Source organism: Lingula anatina, chromosome 3 (assembly GCF_051362555.1).
Source record: "Lingula anatina isolate TDL-2025a chromosome 3, LinAna3.0, whole genome shotgun sequence".
In the NCBI taxonomy this organism is placed as follows: Eukaryota; Metazoa; Brachiopoda; class Lingulata; order Lingulida; family Lingulidae; genus Lingula; species Lingula anatina.
In genome coordinates, this window is record NC_141769.1 from 14,887,561 (window position 1) to 14,912,157 (window position 24,597).

General features: G+C 34.2%; 2 protein-coding genes and 1 long non-coding RNA gene across 4 annotated transcripts in view; 1 reads left to right on the forward strand and 2 right to left on the reverse strand.

Moving 5' to 3' along the window:
- LOC106181300 (rho GTPase-activating protein 6) overlaps nucleotides 1-19,131 on the forward strand; it is a 48,737-nt gene extending 29,606 nt beyond the window's left edge. For both annotated transcript variants that reach the window (XM_013565632.3, XM_013565631.3), the window contains 8 exons: nucleotides 164-254; nucleotides 701-872; nucleotides 1,319-1,374; nucleotides 2,431-2,581; nucleotides 2,835-2,986; nucleotides 3,226-3,405; nucleotides 16,504-16,604; nucleotides 17,216-19,131. In XM_013565632.3, coding sequence (XP_013421086.1) covers nucleotides 164-254; nucleotides 701-872; nucleotides 1,319-1,374; nucleotides 2,431-2,581; nucleotides 2,835-2,986; nucleotides 3,226-3,405; nucleotides 16,504-16,604; nucleotides 17,216-17,984 — 1,672 coding nt within the window. In that variant the 3' untranslated portion in view covers nucleotides 17,985-19,131. The remainder of the gene's footprint in view (nucleotides 1-163; nucleotides 255-700; nucleotides 873-1,318; nucleotides 1,375-2,430; nucleotides 2,582-2,834; nucleotides 2,987-3,225; nucleotides 3,406-16,503; nucleotides 16,605-17,215) is intronic.
- On the reverse strand, nucleotides 2,912-16,597 carry LOC147762949 (uncharacterized). The gene is made up of 3 exons (XR_015333534.1): nucleotides 16,442-16,597; nucleotides 15,823-15,940; nucleotides 2,912-3,027 (listed from the first exon to the last, which is right to left on the reverse strand). It is a non-coding gene; the product is annotated as an uncharacterized LOC147762949 (long non-coding RNA).
- Nucleotides 19,132-19,205: 74 nt separating the features above from the next.
- LOC106181301 (dolichyl-phosphate beta-glucosyltransferase) lies at nucleotides 19,206-24,194 on the reverse strand. The gene is made up of 10 exons (XM_013565633.3): nucleotides 24,105-24,194; nucleotides 23,569-23,746; nucleotides 22,963-23,009; nucleotides 22,698-22,766; nucleotides 22,367-22,459; nucleotides 22,042-22,155; nucleotides 21,595-21,654; nucleotides 21,245-21,393; nucleotides 20,710-20,795; nucleotides 19,206-20,340 (listed from the first exon to the last, which is right to left on the reverse strand). Exons 1-10 carry the CDS (start codon nucleotides 24,165-24,167, stop codon nucleotides 20,225-20,227), a joined length of 975 nt encoding a protein of 324 aa, XP_013421087.2. The 5' UTR covers nucleotides 24,168-24,194; the 3' UTR covers nucleotides 19,206-20,224.
- Between the last annotated feature and the right edge of the window lie 403 nt (nucleotides 24,195-24,597).

The following is a 24,597-nucleotide window of genomic DNA, read 5'->3' on the forward strand; positions in this document are numbered from 1 at the left end:
AGAGCTGCACGTTGTCATAATACAAGAATAAAATGTCATAAAACTTAAAACTATACTTTAAAAGATATTGCATTTAGGTTATTATCTAAAATATATGATTATTTGAAAGAAGAGGTGCCCAAAAATATTTATTAAAATAACCATTATATTATCTGCTCCACAGGAAATCAAGTAGTTCCTCCACCAGTTCTAGTGCAACACAAGATGGCAGCTCTTCCCTGCTGCAACTGCCAGTTGATCTGGCACACAGAAAGGTAAAACATTGGCATACTATACATGCATGTGTTGGACCAATTTCAAATGGTTTCTCTGATGCACTTGACTAAATGTGACTTGAGGTCTGAAAAAAAAAATAAATAAATAAAATAAAATAAATAAATAAATTAGAGAATGTAGACAGTGTGAGTATAGAGATATTGCTGAAATTTTGCAAATCTGTTGACCAATGATGTATAAGTATCTGCGAGCTTGCAAGCCTGTTTCAGTTAATTCTATTTTCCCATTGTTGATAAGTCACATTGGAGCAAAGCTTAAACAATGATTGTTTGATCTAATGTAGTGCTCAGACAGCTAGATTTAAATAACCTCTTTAATTCATGTTATATAAAACACACAAAATACATTTTAATTACAATAAAAACAATCTCAATGGTTGCTTTTCATAACGCTGAGTATCTAAGAGTGTTTGGTTCTTCTTTAGAATGATAGTTCAGAGTCACTTAGCAACCTGGAAGGGCGCAGAGGTTCTAGTCAGCTGATTGATGCACTCACACTCTCTCCGCGTACTGAAAGGCGGCCAAGTTTTACTCCTAATTCAACTCCACAAGTGCCATACATTGTTAATACTTGTTTCAAGCACATTGAAACATATGGTGAGTACTTTCAAGTTGTTGTTTTTAGATTCAAAAATAATTTTAAAAATCTAATTGATACACATTGAGTCTTCTGAATTGGTCAGACTTTCTGTTATCCTCAAAGTCACCTTTCTGTTAAAAAAGTTGAGAAAGTTTTACACCTTCGAACATGCTCATTACTGAATGTAGATCACACACACGTACATCTTGGATAACTTTCTTTTTCAGAACATGAAAGTCATCATCAGATTACGTCTGAGCAAAAATGTGTAGTTACATGATTAAAAAAGGTTAAAAAAAGTCATTAAATCAGTTATTAAATCAGTTATGTATAAATCTAGTTAACATCAAGGCTAAATACTATACACTAATTCTAATAATCAAATTCCAATCACAGAGAAGCAAATATCCCAGAGGTAAAAGCATGGTTAAATGTCCATTTCATAGCATAATGATATTTCCAGGTTTACGGGTGCTGGGCATCTTTCGAGTGGGGAGCTCAAAGAAGAGATCTAAACAGGTGAGACAGACATTAATATTCACCCACATTTCCCAGGCCTCAAAAGTACTAGAGAATAAATAAATATTCCCCTACCACAAATATGCATAATAAAATTCCTGAGTCAAAATATTTTGTAGATTAAAGTGTTTGAGGGGTTTGAAGATGTATCATGCACGTAAGCACTATATTTACTTTGCAAATTTCACTTCAAAGAAAACAGGAGTTAAGACTGATGTTCCATTCGCACCATAATCCTGAAATCTATGGTAAAGTGATACCTAACCCAATATTTTCACTCTACACAGAACATTTGCCAGCTGTTTCTAGGAATTAAAATTGATTAGGCACCCTGGAATTTACCCTTCAGTTTACCTGGATAGATATCTGTTTTATTGGGCTCCTGGAATAGGGAAACTCATTCTACTAATGAGAGGAAAGTGTGTATTTTCAAACATAAATCATCCACAACATAATCTATGTTCTGACAGAAATTTGCAGCCCTTTTCAAGTTGGAATATCATTTGTCTTCATCTCCTTCTAAGATGGCTCTAAGATTGCAGTGTTGGAGTAAGCATGAAGTGTAAAGTAATACTGAGCTCATTCTAGGATGTATTTTTTGTGAAATAGCCGGATATCTAACATTGAGAAAAAAGGATAAATTTGGTGAATGATGGTATAACGTTTTACATATTCTTCAGGCAAATAAAAAATTGTACAGCATTTGGATGTCATATGTATGACCCAAGTGTATATGCCATTTTACATTAATATTCTGCAGTTTCTTTTAGAATCATTTCAAAAACAGAACTTGTAATTTCTTTCAAAGTGCAACCTGGTGTGAATGTCATATTAAATATAAAATTTACTCTGTCCTGTGAATAGAAAATTAACAATTAACATACTGTAAGTAATGTTCCAAACACATTGTAGGCATAGATGATTTTCAGTTTGTTTATTAGTAAATTACTGATATGAGAAGATTTCTTATATATAAATGAGGGCACTAAAATATCAGTAATTTAAATTAAAGTCAAAAGTGTATTCAACTGTATCAAAACCTGTGTCATATTACAGTTAAGGGATGAGTTTGACTCTGGAAAAGATGTTAAGCTAAATGAAGAACACAATCCTCATGACGTGGCCGCTCTGCTGAAAGAATTTTTTCGGGATCTACCGGAACCTCTGTTAACACGAGATTTGTATGCTTCTTTTGTAGCTGCAAGAAGTAAGTACACCAAATTTTGTAAAAAAAAAATCATTTTAACTTACTAAACAGATGTCAGTCTTACTAGTACTTTGAAGATTTTTTTGTTTACTCTAAAATAAACACTGCTATGTGTATCTTTTTATGAAAACATCAGCCCATACATTCAAGGTATTTTTCCTTAACTCCCAAAAATTACAGCTGCAGTGAAATAAAACTTTGAATTTCATCAGCATTTTTACTAATATTTTCATTAATTTTTACCATTGCTCAGGGATAACAGACCGTCCGACTCAGTTAGAGGCCATGAGATGCCTTGTGTCATTGCTGCCTAGACCAAATAGGGACACACTGCTCAGACTGGTCAAGTTCTTATCCAAAGTTGCTCAACATTCCACAGATGCTGTTGATGAAAGTGGGCAGTTGGTGAGTACTGTTGCTATCACTGTTGTTGCTGTATGTGTTCACTGAATGAATCAATGGTAATATAAATATAGATTCTAGCAACAGGTCTCTTGTTGTTGTAAACCTCTTTTAAGTTAAAATATTTACTTTTTCTACAGTGTCTTTTGTATGTTTAGGTATGACTGTTATCAGCTTGTCTTGTTGGAGTAATTTGGCCAATAAGCTACATATTTAACAATCATCTGCTCTTTTATTTCCAGCTACCAGGGAATAAGATGGACTCCCTTAACTTAGCTATCTTGTTTGGACCAAACATTCTCCATAATGCTAAGAGTGGTTTATCAGAATTTCAAGTGGAGAGAACAGAGAGAGCGGAGGAGAGAGATGAGGTCAATCAGGTTGTCAAGGACATGATAGAGAACCATCAGGACATATTTGAGGTATGTTGAAGAACAGATTGCAAAGCTCTTGTTTACAGTGAGGTACATGTAGGTCAGGGTTTTGGACCCTGGCAGGGTCATACCAAAGGCTGGTTTCAGCTAGTACAGGGACCTAGCTGGTTTCTCCCCACTGAGTTTTAACACAGGATAAAACAGGGGGTACTGACAAGGTCATCTTACTCTTGGCTTCTGCTTTTGGCAGGTTTGAAAGCCATGTGCAGCAGGTTAGGTGATTGTTTCTTAATTATGAAAAATGAAAACTGGTGAAATTATTGAACAAGAAAGATTTTGTTTGATATCAAGTATAAGTCTTCTGCTCAGTTTATTTTTCAAGAATTTCTGAAAAATATGGCTCAATTAAGTGCCATTGGCATATAACCACAGAAAGCATCTTCAAAACAAGTAAAAAATGTCTTGCTGAAAAAGATTTGAACGAAGTAGACCAGAAAAAAAATATTGTGTTGAAATTTAATTGATTTTCAAGACACAGACAAAAAAATGGCATTATTACAATACATTGCTCTGTGCCAAGGTTCTCAAGTAAAAGAGGCCATGCACTCCAAGAACTAACAAGGATAAACTGGTGCAACCAAGAAATTGGCAAATTAAACAAACAGAAAAGAGCATCTCCTTGAGACACCCAAATTTGTAATATGAGTGGCCATTCCCACTCATCCATCATAATTGGCATTCAAACTTTCCACACTTTCATTGAACCCAGGGTTCATTTTCCCCAAATGTTTAGTCCTTGCACTGATTAGAGAATGCTCAACATTAAGCATGACAAAAAGGCAAGGCAGCCATTTATATACCAGGGTCCCTGTTACTAACAGGGTAATAAACAATGCAGTTTCCAGTGCCCTTTTCTCCAGTAGGTCTACCTTACATCAAGGCAGCTCACAGACAGCATGCAGACATGTACATGTACCTGGTGAAATAGTGAAATGAACTTAGTAGACACCTAATACTAAAGGAACATCTCCAGAAATTCTTTCTTTCTTGGGTTGCTTGTTTTACATGCAATGTATGCAGACATCTGAAGCAAGCTTAAATTGATATATTCTTATCATTTAGTCTAACAGTCAGAAAGTCTAGCTTTCTGACATGGATATATGTGTGTATGTGTGGTTGTGTGTGGGGGTTGGGGTGCTGGGGTGAGGGTGGGGGTGGGGGTGGGGGCATTGAAGTCACTGAAGCCTCCCTCTATCAGAGATGAAAGTGGACCTTCTAGGAAAATCCAGAAAAAAGTAAATGCTGTGTGGGAGTCGGGGGGCGGGGGGCATAAATACAACACTAGATAAATCTGGGAGACTTTCATCTTAACTTCATTAGATGTTCATATGGCTTAAAAGCATAATGTTCAAATAAGAAAAATCCAACTACATGCAAAACCTTCAATAAAATCCTCGACCTGACTGATGGTTCCCATATTACATCAGAATCACTTCTTAGTATGACATTTTAAAGCTATATATTTGATAAGGATTGTAAAAAGAAATGCAACAGGCCTACATAATGGACTGCATCTTCGAAGTATCGTACTGAATTATTTACTTATGGTGTTGATAACTGCCACTAAATTTTATTTGATTAGATTATTGTTACCCCTCCAAATAAATAAATAAATAAATAAATAAATAAATAAATAAATGATATCTAATGCAAATTTTGGAAACTTAAAAATACAGCAGAATTTTTTAATCAGATTTTTCAAAATCAACTGTCAGGTCTCAAGTAGGTGTGTAACCTGTTGATGGTGTATGTGCACAGTTTGCAGGCTTCATCTTCACACTATCAGTCACATCAAGGTAAATAACCTGCCTGGTTTATGAAGATAGAGCTAGCTTGGAGCACTTTATCTGACTTGCATCTCTGACAAGAATGAGAATTTGGCAGCATATCCAGACAGGGTTGCTCCTCTTTGGCTCCATACTGTTTATACACACTGAGAGCTCCCTGGCCCTGGTGTCAAAGAAGGGCACTATTAACACTTTGTGAAGATGGTGGGCAAAGGTTTTTTGACACTGTGTGATGGATGTTTTTATTATGTTCTGCCATACCATGACATAACAATACACAAAGTTTCTGGTGCATGTTGTTTTTCTCTCTTTCCTTCTCTGTGTCACATACATACATGTATGCTCACATTCGTGCATGCACACACACACACACACACACACATACTTGTCTATGTGTACCAACCGAGGACATCAGCACAACACCATACAACCGAGGACATCTTATTCCTTGGTTAAATCAAAATAAAAACATTCAATTTAGGGTAAAATCTATTCGAGTATGAATGTTATAAATTAATTTTTTATAAAAACTAATTTTTTGCTGACAAGAATTTTACATTCTAACCGAGGACACACAGGGACACACACACGGACAGACACTACACATTACAACCGAGGACATGCATGCATCTACATGTAATAATGATTGTACTTTTAATGCAAAGCAAATTTTATATAGCGTTACTTTGCAGCAATTCACATTTTTATGAAATTCTTTCATATTTAAGGTAAATTCCAAAATAACACCAGTGGTGATGATTAAATGAACAGTTATACAATATTTAATGCTGGGCTTTGCCACTTTTTTAGAATTGAAGATTATGAGATAAAACATCAATTAATTTAGGAAAAGAAAGGATACTGATGAAATTAAATAAAAGACCAAAGAAATTCGTTTTCAAACATTTTATTTTCATAATGCTTATTTTCTATTTAGCACTCTTTTATTATCATGAATTTTATATTTTGATAACACAAAGTGTCGTCCATTGGATACAGACTTGCACAGTACACAATTTTACAATTGAGGACATCATGCCAGCAGCACCCAAAATTGTGCTTTCTTCCAATTTGATGCAATATTATATAATGCTTAACAGCATAATGATCATCAATTTTTTATAATAAAATATTAGTATCATGAATATTCAGAAAATGTGACTAGCAAAGGTTTTCAGGTTCATGGAACTCCAAAGTCATACTTTGAAAATGCTAAATGTATACAAGACAGCACTGTACTGAAATGGGTTTCTTTCCATTTTTAACTTTTTTACATAAAATAATACAGTTTACTGCCATTTCACATGATCAACTAAGAAAATTGTTGAGATGGCAAAAATATCAATATAACAAGTTTAAATGTCCAATTTCCTCCATTCCGAACATTGTGAATGATTGAATCTGACAAACTACAATGATACGAGTTCATTTCCATTTTGGCACTTTTTTTACACAATACAAGATAACAGGTTTACCACCATTTTTATATAATCAACTAGCAATATTGTCAAGACGCAGAAATTGTCAAACAACCCATTTTACATATCTAGTAAATTCAATAATGAGACTTGTTACATGCCTGACAATCAAATCTGAGGAAAACCACTTATATACAAATAAAAGCTGAAGTCCCTCAAAACTCAACCAATCAATCTTATTTTTAAATTTGATTTGTATATAGATAACATTGATCACTCTTGTGAGTTTAATGACAACAGGCCTATCGGTTCTCCCTGAAATGTGCTTACAGTGTTACTAATATGCTTTTACTAATAATCATCAGTTCTGTGAGTTTCATGAAAACAGGCTTTAAGTTATTAGTTCTCCCTGAAATGTGCTTACAGTGTTACATATATGTTGAAAAAAAAAAAAAAAAACAGCATAAAATTTGAAAGAAAAGGGCCTGGTCTTGCTGATTTTCAATCTTGACCATTCTTTTACTAATAATCATCAGTTCTGTGAGTTTCATGAAAACAGGCTTATTGGTTCTCCTTGAAATATGTTAACAGTGTTGCATGTACACTGAAAAAAGGAGAAAAAAATGCAAAACTTTTGAAAATAATCACCCCATTTCCTCCATTTTGAGACACTGTATTACACAGTACATGATAACATGTTTACCGTCATATTTATATAATCAACTAGCAATGTTGTAAAGATGCAGACAATTTCAGAGAAACACTAACATATTTACATATCTAGTTAATTCAATAGTGGACTGTTTACATGCCTGACAATCAAATCTGAGGAAAACCACTTATACACAAATAAAAGCTGAAGTCCCTCAAAACTCAACCAATCAATCTTATTTTTAAATTTGATTTGTATATAGATAACATTGATCACTCTTGTGAGTTTAATGACAACAGGCCTATCGGTTCTCCCTGAAATGTGCTTACAGTGTTACTAATATGCTTTTACTAATAATCATCAGTTCCGTGAGTTTCATGAAAACAGGCTTTAAGTCATTGGTTCTCCCTGAAATGTGCTTACAGTGTTACATATATGTTGAAAAAAAAAAAAAAAAAAAAAAAAAACAGCATAAAATTTGAAAGAAAAGGGCCTGGGCATGCGGATTTTCAATCTTGACCATTCTTTTACTAATAATCATCAGTTCTGTGAGTTTCATGAAAACAGGCTTATTGGTTCTCCTTGAAATGTGCTTACAGTGTTACATATATGCTGAAAAAAAACCAGCATAACATTTGAAAGAAAAGGGCCTGGTCATGCTGATTTTCAATCTTGATAATTCTTTTTAATTTACTAATAATCATCAGTTCTCTGAGTTTCATGAAAACAGGCTTATTGGTTCTCCCTGAAAAATGCTTACAGTGTTCTTTATAGCTAAAAAAAAAAAAAACAGCATAACATTTGAAAGAAAAGGGCCTGGTCATGCTGATTTTCAATCTTGACCATTCTTTTACTTATAATCATCAGTTCTGTGAGTTTTATGAAAAGGGGCCTATTGGTTCTCCTTGAAATGTGTTAACAGTGTTGCATGTACAATGAAAAGAGGAGAAAAAATGCAAAACTTTTGAAAATAATCACCCAATTGCCTCCATTTTGAGACACTGTATTACACAGTACATGATAACATGTTTACCGTCATATTTATATAATCAACTAGCAATGTTGTAAAGATGCAGAAAATTTCAGACAAACACTAACATATTTACATATCTAGTTAGTTCAATAACCAAACTGTCAACGTGCCTGACAATCAAATCTGAGGAAAACCACTTATATACATCAAAACAAGGCACAACTTCCACAAAACTCAACCAATCAATCCTATTTTCAAACTTGATTTGTATATTGGTAACATTGATCACTCCTGTGAGTTTAATGACAACAGGCCTATCGGTTCTCCCTGAAATGTGCTTACAGTGTTACTTATATGCTGAAAATGGCAGAAAAAAAACAGCATAACTTTTGACAAAAAATGGCCCGGATATGCCGATTTTTGATCTTGACAACCCTTTTACTAATAATCATCAGTTCTGTGAGTTTCATGACAATAGACCTATTGCTTCTCCTTGAACTGTGTTTACAGTGTTGCATGTATGCTGAAAAAAGCAAAAACAACAGCAAATTTTCTGAAAAAAAAAGCAGCCCATTATGAAGATTTTCAAACTTGACCTGCGTTTAACTAATATTCATCAGTTCTGTGAGTTTCATGAAAATAGACCTATCGGTTCTCTTTAAAATGTTGCATCGCATATAATATTATGCTGAGAAAAGGGAAAAACAGCAACTTTGTAAAATTGGCCAGATCACACTGATTACGTTGATTGCAATTTATATAGCATTCCTTCTGGGAGAGATCGATCCGTAGTTAGTACGATAGGATCTGGGAACGGTCCCTTAATCGTTTTTGCCGTGTGCATATCCGAACTGTAGGCCTATATATCAGGACGCGTAATTGTCGGGGCGTCTTTTTTTTTTCTTTTTTTATTTCACAAAGCGGTTCTTGCAAATGCGGTGTTTATGAATATGTGTGCTCTGTGTTAGCGACATGGACCGACAGGGGCCCATTCAAAATATAATTTCACTTCAGTTGTTAGATTTAGTATTTATTCTAGCAGCCAGGTGTATAACAAACAGGTCAGATCTACAGGTGAAAAGAAGTGACTGTAGTTCGCAGAGCCATTATGTAATAATAAATGTTTCATAATGTCATAGCCTTCTTCAAACTGTCAGGGGTAGATTAATTCATAGTTAGCTAAGGGTCCCTTTACACTGGACGGCGTCCTTTCTGCGTCCTGTAGTACGGATCCATTTGAGAGTACAAAATTATAATACTTAACTTTCTGACAACTGGCCAATCACCAAATATTCATTTTTTTCAACCAAAGCAATGCTTGTACCTCCTTTCTACGACCACAGTGATGCCAGTTTCTTGGTCGCACAAAGGACGCCGCCCCAGTGTAAAGGGGGTTTACGGACGATCCATTTACCCTTTTCATTTACTCTGAAGTATCGAATAAAAGAACTGATGGAATAAAAGTACTGGGTGGAAAAAATCTCAAAATTTAATAAAAGTACTGATGGAATAAAAGTACTGGGTGTAAAAAATCTCGAAATTTAATAAAAGTACTAGATGGAATAAAAGTACTGGGTGGAAAAAACCTTTGCACCACTCCCCCCCCCCCCCCCCCCCAAAAAAAAAAAATGAAATAAATAATTATAAATAAAAGTAAAGAAGAAGAAGAGAAAGAAAAAAGCTAGCTATTGATCATTGTAAAAAAAAAAAAATTCACCAGGTAAAATTCACTCAGTATTATAATTTATCTTAATATATATATATATATATATATTTGCCATGAGTTAAATTTCATAATCGTCAGGGGCCGAAGACCCAGATATGTCGCACCTAAGCCGCCTCCGAGAGCCATACGGAGACGTTATTCATAGTAAATTTATTCTCAGATATAAGGTTCGTTTTGCATACCTGTAAACTCCTAAGGGTTTATCTTACATAGAAATGTGATTTAACATCGTTTAAATCATAAATCGGCATGAAATAATTGACGTTTGAAAACAGGCACAACTTCTTTGCTGCACTTGAAATGACCTCCTTAGCTATAAATATGATCCTATCACCTTGCGACATTGCATCATTCGATCGATGTACATGAGTAGTTGTCACTGTTGAAGGGAAAGCACGTCTATTTATAGGAACTAAAATCAGGTGACGCATGTACTGTTGTGTTCAGAGAGCGACTTCCGCTTGACCTACTTTCCAGTGCTGTTGGTAGAACAGTCGGTAATGAGTTGAGATCTCAATTTTCTTCTCATTATACTTCAATTTAAGAAAATAAAAAGTGTGACTTGTACTTGTGTAATTTCCCACCGGTACAATATGTATTTAATAAACATACCGGGTGGAAGATTTTTGAAAAATTAATAAGCGTACTGGGTGAAAATGGAGCGTACCGGCGGGAAGAAATTTGGAAAATTAATTAACGTACCGGTACGTTTATTTGATACTTCAGAGTAATTCTTGCACCCTCAAAAGATTGTCGGTCCTAAGATCTACCGAGTGAGCCACAAATTCAGACAGTTCTTCTTTATTTAAACCACACCAAGTCAGTTGTACTAATAAAGAAGCGTGCCGTAATATGTAGGTGCGATGATAGTTATGTAGTTACGTAACGGCCTAGGAGAGCTTAATTTGATAAAAAAGACCTTTAGTTTAACAAGGCAGCAAAGCTGTCAAATGTACAGACAAAAAGCAGGAAATAACTATGCACAAAATAGGCTACTGTCAATTCTGATGCAAAAGTACATTATGTTAAACTGCAAATTCAACATCAAATTTTAATTATGCTCAACAGGTAATACCAATGTAAGTAAAACGTGTAAAAAGCATAAGGCTTCAGGCCCATGGGAGTTCAAGATCACACTTTGAAAATGTATAACTTCCAGAAAAAGAAGCCAATTAGACTACTTTTCCAACCCAGGCTGCATTTTAGTCCTGCATTTCTTTTTTGAACATTTGGCAATCATAAGTAACATGGTTTTCCCATAATGGTCATCATGGCAGCAGCACCCATAATTGTTTTCTTCTATTCTGATGCAATATTACATATTGGTTAACAGCATAATGACCGTCAATTTTTAATAATAAAATATACGTATCATGGATTTTCAGAAAATGTGACTAGCATGGGTCTTCAAGCATGTAGAACTTCAAAGTCACACCTTGAAAATGCCAATATGTGAAATATGCTGAAAAGTGAAAAAAAAAGCATAACTTCTACAATAATGGCCCGATCATGCTGATTTTCGAACTCGACCTGCATTTTAAGAATATTCATCAGCTCTGTAAATATAAAGCCCAAAAGTAAAACTGCCTTCCACTTATCGTGTTTACAATGAAAGTGCAAGGCGCCGGTGATGGCGGTGACGGCACTGACGGTGAAGACAGATGCAGGTGATGGCAATAATGGCCCGATCATGCTGATTTTCGAACTTCTGTACATATTTACTGTACTGTTTGAGAACAGTAAGTGACATGGTTTTTCTTAAATGGTCACATGGGAGCAGTACCCAAAGTAGGTTTTTTCAAATTTTGATGCAATATTACATAATGTTTAACAGCATAATGACCATCAATTTTTAATAATAAAATATTAGTATCATGGATATTCAGAAAATGTGACTAGCAAAGGTCTTCAGGCCCATTGAACTTCAAAGTCACAACTTGAAAATGCCAAAATGTAAACAAGACAGCACTGTTCTGAAATGTTTTTTTTTTTTCCATTTTTAACAATTTTTAACATAAAACAAAATTAACAGCTTACTGCCATTTTTATATGATCCAACTAAGAAAATTGATGAGATGGGAAAAAATATCAATAGAGCAGTGTTAAATGTCCAATTTCTTCTATTCTGAGATTCTGAACATAGTGAATGATTGAATCTGACAAACTGCAATGATATGAGTTTATTTCCACTTTTGAAACTTTATTACACAATACACGATAACAAATTAACCATCATTTTTACATAATCAACTAACAATGTTATAAAGATGCAGGAAATGTCAAACAAACACATATCTTATTTATTAAATAATGAAACTGTTAACATGCCTAAGAATTGAATCTGAGGAAATGTGTAAAAACAACATAACTTCTAAAATAATGGCCCGATTATGCTGATTTTTTAACTCAACCTGCGTTTTAGCAGGATTGACCACTCCTGTGAGTTCAATGACAATTGGCCTATCTGTTTTTCGTATATTGTGTTTACAGTGTTGCATATATGCTGAAAAGTGAAAAAAAGCATAACTACTAAAATAGTGGCCTAATCATGCCGATTTTCAAACTTGACCTGCGTTTTAGTAAGATAGATTACTCCTGTGAGTTTCATGACAACAGGCCTATCGCTTTTCCTTGGAATGTGTTTACAGTGTTGCATATATGCTGAAAAGTGAAAAAAAAGCATAACTTCTACAATAATGGCCCGATCATGCTGATTTTCGAACTTGACCTGCGTTTTATGAATATTCATCAGCTCTGTAAATATAAAGCCAAAAAGTAAAACTGCCTTCGACTTATCGTGTTTACAATGAAAGTGCACGGCGCCGGCCCCGGCGATGACGGCGACAACGACGCAGGTGATGGCAATATGTACAGACACATCTATATATATATATATATATATTCACTGTACTGTTTGAGAACAGTAAGTGACATGGTTTTTCTTAAATGGTCATCATGGGAGCAGTGCCCAAAATAGGTTTTTTTCAAATTTTGATGCAATATTACATAATGTTTAACAGCATAATGACCATCAATTTTTAATAATAAAATATTAGTATCATGGATATTCAGAAAATGTGACTAGCAAAGGTCTTCAGGCCCATGGAACTTCAAAGTCACAACTTGAAAATGCCAAAATGTAAACAAGACAGCACTGTTCTGAAATGTTTTTTTTTTTTTCATTTTTAACAATTTTTTAAACATTAAACAAAATTAACAGTTTACTGCCATTTTTATATGATCAACTAAGAAAATTGATGAGATGGGAAAAATATCAATACAACAGTGTTAAATGTCCAATTTCCTCCATTCTGAGATTCTGAACATAGTGAATGATTGAATCTGACAAACTGCAATGATATGAGTTTGTTTCCATTTTTGAAACTTTATTACACAATACACGATAACAAGTTTACCATCATTTTTACATAATCAACTAATAATGTTGTAAAGATGCAGGAAATGTCAACCAAACACTTTTACATGTCTTATTAGTTAAATAATGAGACTGTTAACATGCCTAAGAATTGAATCTGAGGAAATGTGAAACAAGACAGCACTGTTCTGACATGGGTTTATTTCCATTTTTAACACTTTTTTTAACATAAAACAAAATAAACAGTTTACTGCAATTTTTATATGATCAACTAAAATAATTGATGAGATGGGAAAAATATCAATAGAATAGTGTTAAATGTCCAATTTCCTCCATTCTGAGATTCTGAACATAGTGAATGATTGAATCTGACAAACTGCAATGATATGAGTTTATTTCCATTTTTGACACTTTATTACACAATACACGATAACAAGTTTACCATCATTTTTACATAATCAACTCACAATGTTGTAAAGATGCAGGAAGTCAAACAAACACTTTAATGTATCTTATTAGTAAAATAATAAGACTGTTAACATGCCTAAGAATTGAATGTGAGGAAATGTGAAAAAACAGCATAACTTCTAAAATAATGGCCCGATTATGCTGATTTTAGAACTCAACCTGCGTTTAAGTAAGATTGACCACTCCTGTGAGTTTAATGACAATTGGCCTATCGGTTTTTCTTATATTGTGTTTACAGTTTTGCCCATATGCTGAAAAAAAGGAAAAAACAGCATAACTACTAAAATAGTGGCCCGATCATGCCGATTTTCGAACCTGACCTGCGTTTTAGTAAGATTGATTACTCTTGTGACTTTCATGACAACAGGCCTAACGGTTTTCCTTAAAATGTGTTTACAGGGTTGCATATATGCTGAAAAGTGATAAAACAGCATAACTTCTACAATAATGGCCCGTTCATGCTGATTTTCGAACTTGACCGGCGTTTTATGAATATTCATCAGCTCTGTAAATATAAAACCAAAAAATAAAACTGTGTTCCACTTATCGTGTTTACAGTGAAAGTGCACGGCGACGGCATCGCCATCGGCATCGGCATCGCCATCGGCGACGACGGCGACGACAGACGCAGGTGATGGCAATATGTACAGACACATCTGTGTCTGTACATAAAAATATGAACTTACTGAATATATAGACATCTGAGATATAACATTAGTTTCAGTTTAGTCTGCCCTTTACAGCACAACCGAGGACGCGGAATTTGGTCCGCCCTTAACAGCACAACCGAGGACGCATGTGTATAGCCCGATTTCAGACAAAAAGTTGGACAGTATTTCTGATACACTCGTGGCGGGAATTTGGCCCGCGCTATACAGCATAACCGAGGACTGGCTCAGAATAGCGTCAAATTTCACCACCTAACTTGAAATGGGCCCCTTTATGCATTCCACTGCTTATGTCAACCGAGGACGTCCTCGGTTGGAGGTGTGTCCTCGGTTAGTGGGTTTCGGGCGGGTGTGTGTCCTCGGTTAGAATGCGTGCACAAGAGCACACACACACACACACACACATTCATGGTACAGAGAGAGAATTCCAAAAGAAGTCTTAAACATGTTGTCCTTAGCATGTTGAGATCCAATGATAGTCTACATATGCATCTACACAACAGCATAAACATAAAAGCACAATCACGCAAGCGTACATGCACAAACACATTGTACATGCTAAAGCACACATCCACACATGCATCAGGCAACCAATGATCAAATGTCCACATCTCCAAACACTTCAAACTCCAGCCTAATTGTGTTCCAGTTGTAGGGACATCATGAAGTATTGAAAGGAAAGTAGGATATCGGTTTCTTAATTAAGAATTATACAAAGCATCCCAAAAACTTTTAAGCACTTAATCTGCCTGTGTTATACACCCTCCACTCCAGTTCCTGGACAATTTGGTTTTCCGAATAAATATCACTAATGGAGAGTTATGACTTGAAGATTGGTTCATACAAAACCTGTCACTGACAACCCAAGCTTAAAACTCTATTGGGAAATCAGCTCTGCAGGCCACTGTTGTTCCATATTGAATATTAAAGAAAAGAATATTTCTTGACAGAAATTCTGTATTCTGAAAATCTGGCCAAATCAACTTATCAGTGATTCATTTCACAGGCTTTTCTCTGTACAAAACATCACTAGGAAACAGTCTAAATATAAAAGTAAAATATAATCACTTTATATCCAGCCAATGTTAATGGAGGACAGGGCATCTACATTAAGCCATTCAGTACTAGACTTTACAAAGCTAAATGGCGGGTTGCTTCACACTGGGATCACCTGTGTCTGAAGTCACAAGTCAGTGGAAAATGTGCTTGAACAAGAAGAGCAAGGGTATATGTGTATCTAGACAGACTTGCTGATATGGGTTAATACATGCGCAGCCAGTTTAGGGATTTAATCCTGACCTAAGTTGCTCAGGTTTTATTTTTATGTGGGAACACACCTGTCTTTTCCTGGGAAGTAAGAATGGACCTGGGTTTTATTATGGTCAGACCACCATGAAGGAACACAGTCAACACACTTGTAGTTGCTCCCACTTATCACTCAACAAACCTACAAGACTGGAAAAAGAAAATAAATATCTCAGAGACTAAATTTTTTTGCTAACTTGAACACACAAGATCTATCTTCAAAGTATTTTGCGTCTGAATTTTGTTACCGCATAGTGCGTCACTGTGTGAGAATTGATGCAGGAGCTGTTTATACAACTGTGGGCCCAGAAACTGTAGAACTGAGATGCCTCTCAATTCAACAAAACTAAATGAGGCAGAACATTATAAATGAAGTACTTAACAAGGCAATCCCAAGTATCATCATTGTGGAAAATAAGTGCAAAAGTCACATGCACTGAAGTATATGCTACTATGTTGTCTTTGTAAAAGCAAAAATTAATACACAATATAAAAATGTTGCTCATATCAATCATTCATTTAACTTGATTAAATACAGTTATAGATCTTGAAATCAATCAAAGCTGACATTTAATGCAACTCAATACAATATTGTGCGAAAAACTAAAAATAAAATAATAATAATAATAGTAATAATAATGAAATACTCACCTTGCTCAATTATTGCAACAAAATTGTTTTAAAAAACTGATGCCATATTTTCCCATTTTTAGGTTCCTGCAGAAATGTTGGATGAAGTGATGAAATTATTGACAGACATGGACCCAGAGGGAGTGGACTACCTGCTGCAAAGGAAAGCTGGAGAACAGTTTAGGTAACATAATATTTTGCATCTGCCTCTTCATGTTAATCCAATGGCAAAATCACAATACCCTGAGCTTTGAACTACAGCACTGACAGAAAGTGTGTGTGTGCGTGTGTGTGTGTGTGTGTGTGTTGTGTGTGGGGGGGGGGGGGGGGGGGGGAGGTTGAAAAAGACTGTCTCCATGTCACCAAGGTAATAATAAAACCTTTTAAAATTTCCTCAAAAGGAAGCTTAAGGAAGATGCATCTGCCACTTTGTTTTACAGTTACTGTAATAACTTAAATTTTTGTCACACTTAAAAATTAATTAGTGTTTTTAAATGCCACATAAATCCCACATAGCCACATTAGTTGCTAAACTTTTCAAAATTATAGAGGCCCATTTTCAAATTTGATAAAATTTCAAAGTGAAAAAATATTACTTCATCGAAGAATCCTCTTCTGACAAAATTTATAGACTCTATTTTCAGGTTTTTGCTGTAGTCAAATACTTTATGATCAAGCAATGTACTCTTTTTTGTACAGTCATTCAGGGGTCTTGATTACAGCAATGATAATTATAGTGTTGTATCTGTTTTCATAAGTAACACCTTTTTTAAAAACATCTGCAATATTTTTCAGTTTTGAGCCAGAACAAGATACATCTGTCAGTGTGACAGATAGCGATACTTCGTCTCTTCCTCGACCCTCGAGAACAGACACCACAGAGTACACAACCCGCCCAAGAACTGTTCGAGAGGCCAAGGCTCTACAACAAAGCAGAAACAGAGATGCACAAGGCAGAGACAGAAGTAGTGAAACATATTTACAATCAAGTCAGACTGATCAACTGCACCTTCCTGCTGAATATTCCAACAGGAGAGGCAGCAGTGCAGACTCTAGAACAGGGAGAACAGAGGGCAGTGGTGCTGCATCTTCCAAAAGGTTACCAATAACTCGGGGAAAATCAGACAGTCAGATTGCCAAACAGGTCTCAATAAGGCCACCTAAACTGACTGTTTCTAAAGCAGACTCTCCTGAAGATCGTAAGCGCAAGGAGAGCAGGCTAAGTTACATGAGTACTTCCTCTGCAACAAATAGCCCCAGCACACCAGATAGCCTACGCTGGCTTTCAGATTCTCCCCCTAATAGTCCCATTCACACCCTTGAGCCACCAAAAGAAACTTATGGCAGAGGCTCTAGGAAGCATAGCCAAAGCCGGAGTCGTAGTGACAGTTGCTCAAGTAATCTTTCCACAGGCTCTTCTTCCTTACAACGCCCTCTGGCAATGGGAACAGGACCTGGGATGCCAGTTCCTGCACCAGGATCTGCAGAATGGCAAAAAGAAAGGTGGCGCCACTGGGAAATGTTGGCTAAAGACGGAAATGATGAACAAGAAACACTAGTGTAGTTTTTATCTAAGGGAGTAATCCCCCTGGAAACTGTGATCTGAAAGTGTTAAAAGCTGTTGTGTTGGAATGCAAATTAAAGGCAATACCTGTTGTATACATGCGCTGGTTCCATACAGAAGTAAACCATTTTGTTTGCCATGTATGCAATGCCCATAGGCAAAAATGTACGAATGCTATGGAATGAGTGTCAAATATTTTTGTTGGCAAAAATTACATTTTCACCAATTTGAAAATATTTTTTAAAGAAAGGCGAGAAGGGTGTAAGGGACTAGAGCATCAGTTACAGTGAGAATCCATGATTTTTTTATTAAGTCACAACTGGAGCCAACTTTAAAAATTATCACAATTCACACATTTAGAAATTAGATACTAGAAAGCATTACATAATACTTAACGGTGGCAGAAATGACAACACCAAAGGATTGTAACTTTGACAGGCAGTAAACAGGTCTGCCAAAAAACAAGTTTTAATGTTCTCATTAAGCAAAAGATTGCACTAAAATTTATTTTCAAGAATGATAATGTGCATGCAAGTTTACAGCAATTTTTTTTTTTTGTCAAAATTTTGTATTTCCATTTTCATTTTACTTAGACTTGTATTGGGCACATGTTATGTGCAATGCCCTAGATAAATTTTAAAACTGTCAGTTTAGTGGTAAAAGCAGGGAAGTTTGCACATCAGTCTGTCACTTAATATGTGGTCTATGGTATGACTTAATGGTGTGAGGTCCTGATAAAGAGATTGCATAATATAGGCCTAGCAAAGCTACCTCTTTATTACCTGATATAAACACCCGATTTTTTCTCTACAACTTAGCCCATTTCAGTGTGAATGAAACATTCATGTAATCTTTATAAAAAATGACTCCCTGTAAAATTCTCATGATTGTGAGATATGCTCGCCTCATGTATAATTTTTTTGTATGCTCATGTTAGAGCCTTTAAAATATATTAAATTTCCAATACTGCATAAACTGTTTACTATTTCTAAATGATGTGCAAATTGTACAGTGGGTAATTTTGCAGCCAACGTGAACTTTCAAGGGAAGCTAATAGACACATTTTTTTGCAATGTACATATTATTTTTTAAAATATTGACTTGATACAGGCTCCATGTCACTGCAATAAATGCTCATTTAAATGTTTGATATTATTCAAACAAATTGTCTTTCATTAAAGTTACCTCTTACTCCCTCAAAAACAGGCATGAGATTTCATATCATCACAATATATTTATTGTTTTTTTTAACCAAAATGTTACATAATTGTTACATGATATCTTGCTCCAATCTCAAACTTTATAGTATGATCAAATCTTGTCTTGTAGCAGCAACTCAGATGCTTCCACCTTTATAAATGAAAACTTTACAATCCTGTAAGTTACTATAAACATTTTGACCTTTGCATTTTTTGGTTTCCAAAATACCTAACAAGTGAAACTAACCTTACTAAGGAAAAAAATATTAAATTACATGTTTCATGGCAGAAAAAGATTTTCATTGTTGAGCATTTTCTTAAAAATCTGACAGCATGATAAATGAACATGTTAACAAAAATCATTCAACTAAAACTTTCAGAATATCTACCTATTTACCTTCATTTTGGGTTTTTTACCATACCACCTTTAAATTACTTTTTTATTTATCCCACATATATACCATACAAAACGGGCAATAATTCAGTCTTTAAAGTTTGTCTAAGTACAGAAGTATTCTGTAAGTAAAATGTTGCATACAATAAAACTTTAAGAGACAATGTTCAATTTCCATACTTCAACCATTAAATTTGACCATATGAGATTGACAGTGATGGTGACTCTCATCCAACTTCCAAGTGTGATCCATTAAGTTCAGACTTGTAATTCACTAATACAAGTGTATAGGAAGCACAGAAGTGGGTCATTCTTAATGATTTTTGACACAGAAATGTTTGTTTTAACCATACAAAACTAATACCTAAAAAAAAATAATAAAGATAATAATAGTATAAGTGTAGGACCATATTCCACATACCTAGAATATAACTAAAGTATTACTGAGTAATGTCTCCTTGTTCATTTTTAAAGTTCCTCAAACAAGAAGTATAAAAAAGAATGTAAAAGTTCTCAAACAGACCCTCATGCATCATATCCTACAGCTTTCCTCAATGGAGATTACTTATCTCAGCAACATTCTTTTCTGCTGCATTCATAAAACTTTAAAGCTGGTCTAACATGGCTCATCTTGGCTGGCCTCCATTTCATTCAGCCTTGACTTTGGCATCAATCTGCCAGGCCCCCATGGTGTACCTCATCCATATCAGAAGTAAATCCTTGGCCATCTGTAACCAGCTCCAGAACGGAATGATTTTTGAACCTCATGACATGAAATAATTTTTATATTTTATTCATTCCACAATCCCAACAACCTGACATGAATTTTAGTGACAATGACATTTTCTTCTAACTTTAAAAAAATGTTATATATTAATAAAATACATGCACTTCAGTAAAACATAATTTCAAAACAAAGCACAGAGTGAGTGGTACACTAGTTCAACGAACGCACACCTTAGCAAAATGTGTATTGGTTATTTGTGTTCCTTTGGTTCTTGAAGACGAAACATACAATGGCTTAAAACTCAACACTGTAATTAGCAAATTACTTATTTTAATACATTTGAATGTACACACATGTGCCTGCATAGATATACACACCCATTCAAACATATCATTATAACCTTACCTTCTACTTCATGCCAGTTCACTGCAACTTCAGATATCTTCATATTCAATGAGTTAGCTATGTACAACATATCTACATCAAATGCCCTGAAAGAAATGGAGGCTACGGTAATAACTCCCATCTTTTCAATGGGGGGAAAATTGAGTTCTATAGATACTGTATTTTTAAGTCATAATTTCTTAAAATTAGAACACTCCTATTGAATGGTAGCAATAAAATTTAAAAGCAGTTAACTCTATAGTTCTATTCTATGAAGTAAAAGCAGCACAAATTCTATATAGAAATATAATTTTTGTGATAATAGAATTATGTATCTGAATGTTTGATAATATTTGCCCAATGAAAAGATCCAGTAATTATCATACAATTACCAACAATACAGTCTTTCCAACTTTCAACATGAAAATTATTGCAAAAAAACAAAATGATAAACTATCCATCTTTCTATATGCAAATTTGTGAATATAACCACAGTTATTAACTTATCAAGTTCCAATGTTCACAGAAGTGAAGAAGACCACAGGTATGAACTTACCATCTTTCTACATGTAAATTAGTGAAAATTATCACAGCTGCTTGTCTTGTTAGGAGTTTGAACCCACACTGAGTATCTTTGATCCCCTTGACCAGAAACCACACCAATATGTGGAAACCATACATCAAAATGGTGCGGAAAAATGATCTCTGAAAGAAAAATTTTAATTTTATGTCATTACAACAGCACTTGATAAATGCACCTTACAATACAAGAATATTATGTGTGATTTTTGGTTCTTAACATTCAATTCCAAAGCTCTAATACTTTTTTTTTACAATTTAAAAAGAAAACAGAGATATCTAAACCAGAATGGCTATGTTGTTGTATTAGGAATACTCATTACATACTGTAGCTACAGCTTCATCCTGAAGATGAGCTCTTGATCCACATACCACGGCCATTTCACTCTGAAAATAACAACTCGTACAAATTTTTATGTTCATAATGTAATATATAGAGACATATTGCCTCTACCTTTGTGTGGAAAGATATAATTATATACTTGGCCCAGTGGAGGAGATGTCATGATTAATACACCTTATATCTTTTAACAAAGAATATATAATCTTAAAATATTTAATTATGAACAAGCAACTCTTTCATCCAAAGGTACAAAAGAATATTAAACAGTAACAGTATACAGCTATCAAAAGCTACACATAATACTTTCAATCTTGCAAAAGTATCAATAATACAAACACTTGAAGAGATAATATGGGGGAAAAAAACGCTTCTATTATTCTCATATTCTAAATATCAATTGTCAGACAACAGTTAATTTTTTGTTTTCTTACCCCATCTTTGGTTAAAGAATTGATAGAATTTTCTAATTTTTCTAAATCGCTAAATTTGGTTGCTGCATCAGCATCTGCAAACAAAAGGTGTTTGCCTCTTGCTCTGAGCATACCCTGAAATCAAATACATTCAGTTCAACATTTCTGTTAATCAAAAAGATAAAAGAAAGAATACCTCCTTAAGAAATTTCTTCACAAAAAAGTAACAATGTAATAAAACAAAGCCATTAGTGTTTGGCAATTTTAATATCTACATAGAACAGTCTTTGATCTTTTTACTACACCTCAACTGGTTTAAAACCTGTTCCATAATGTACTAACTTACCAAACGTATTGCACCTCCTTTACCTCTGTTTCTTGCCAGAGTTAAAACTCTTAGTTTTTCTGTTCCATTTCTTGCACAATATCCCATGGCAACCTAACAGAAAGAGATCATTATAATGAAACACCGCATAAGAACTCTTATCACAGAGGAACAATGTTGCTACTTTTGAAATAACAAAAATTAATAAGAAAGGAGGACTGGACAATCATCCCCCCCCCCACAAGTAGTACATAACAGAAAATACTTGATAGTCTTGAAACAAACTGATGTATTTGACTATTTAGATTTGTTTAAATTTTATAAATTATATGTTCAATAGGCAATCACTTACCTCTGTTGTTTTGTCAGAACTTCCATCATCCACCACTATGATTTCATATTTAAATGAAGGTTTGGTTTGCTATAATAATAGAAAATAAAATGTATACTATTAAGTAAAAAGCTTACAGCATAATAACTATGAATTTGTACTGCTTTGAATAAAGAGTTAAAATTCAAGTATTCTTCTAATGAAAAACTTTAAAATCATGTGTTTCTATGTAAAAACTCTTTTAAATGAAAGTTATGTTTATCATTCTAACCATAATGATTCTTACCTGTCTTTTGCCTAAAAATTCAAGGGTCTCATCCAGCATTACTGGTACTAAGGAAAGACCAAAATGAGAGAACGATAACAGAATAAACTATAAACTAATAAAATGAAAAAAATAAACCTTAACCATGAATGCGGAAATAAAAGTCGACTTTCTGCATGAATACTTTCTGCATGTATAAAAAATGTTCTTACTGATGTTCATTATTGATTGTGCTTATAAGTTATAATTAATGTAATAAATTAACATGACTCGTGACAGAATTATTGCAATTAAATTATACTTCAATATCTAAAATGATATATATGGAGCCCTTATAATTATATAAAATAATATAAAATATAACACAAAAAATTATGAAATTTACATATAGTCACATAAAGTCTATCCTGTTCCCTTTTTATTTCAAAAACAATATAAACCATCAATATTTTATATTTATAATTAGTAAATGCAATACAAATTATCACCATAATAATTATAAATTATACAGTTAAATTTCCATAAATCAAATGCCTTTCAACTGTAGCAACTCTACTTTGCAACAATAAGAGCTGTGTTTTGATATTATATTAAGAACAGTGATGCCTTTTACTTTGTTCTACTTACACCTTTCCTCTTCATTGTAAGCAGGCACTATAACTGAGAGGTCAACACTGGCAGGATCGTGTATGCTAGGAAAGAGCACTTTACTGTCATCTTTTTTAGGATCCAGGTAATATTTTTCACTCTCATAATGCTGCACCTTTGCCATTGGAATGCTTGTCACATAGATCACAACAGAGGCCTAGAATAACATTATATGATATATATATTAGCTAATGAACTTATGTAAAAAAAACCCTTACAAAAGTTTGTTGAAAATCTAACAAATAATCTAACATATTTCTATGCTACTATTTAAAATGTAAATGGGTTAAAAAGTGATTATTTGATTCGACCCATCATGTCAATTATATTCAAACAAAATATTTTAAGTCTAAGCCTTTAACGGCTTAGCCCAGGCACACAATTTCATCATGCGATTTTAATTTTGTTTAGATAATTTAGTCGTTTTAATTAAAATTAAGCCAGATACTGCAATTAGCCTGTAAACTGTTAGCAGTGAGCATGGCCAAAAAAATTACTATAAATATAAATCTTACCACAGAGAAAACAACTATGGCGAGAAGCAAAAGCACAGCAAATAATTGCCACAAGTCCATCATCTTTATTCCATTGCCACACAAACGGAACTGGAAATGCGAGCTTTGAGCATGCGTGAAGTCCCATTTTTATAACTAGGCCAACATTTGTGAAGAGCTGGTTGGAGCGTGGAGATGTTATCCTGTCAGACTACAACATGGCCGCCACATGACAAATTCACCTTTCTAGTTTAATGCTGCAAATCTATACCTTATTTACATCAATTTCTAACTGATGTTATATTGAAACGTCATGTGAAAATTATAGGTAGTGATACTAAGCTCACGGTTTTCCTTGAATCAATTATAACCAATAGTATAGTGCACAAGTCTACCCGGAAAAAAGCTAGGACTTTGGTCTTTACAATTTATATTCAGAAAAATTCATGATTAGATTTAAATGAGATATTAGTTTCGATATATAACGATATGCATATAGTTTTTTCTCAAAGTT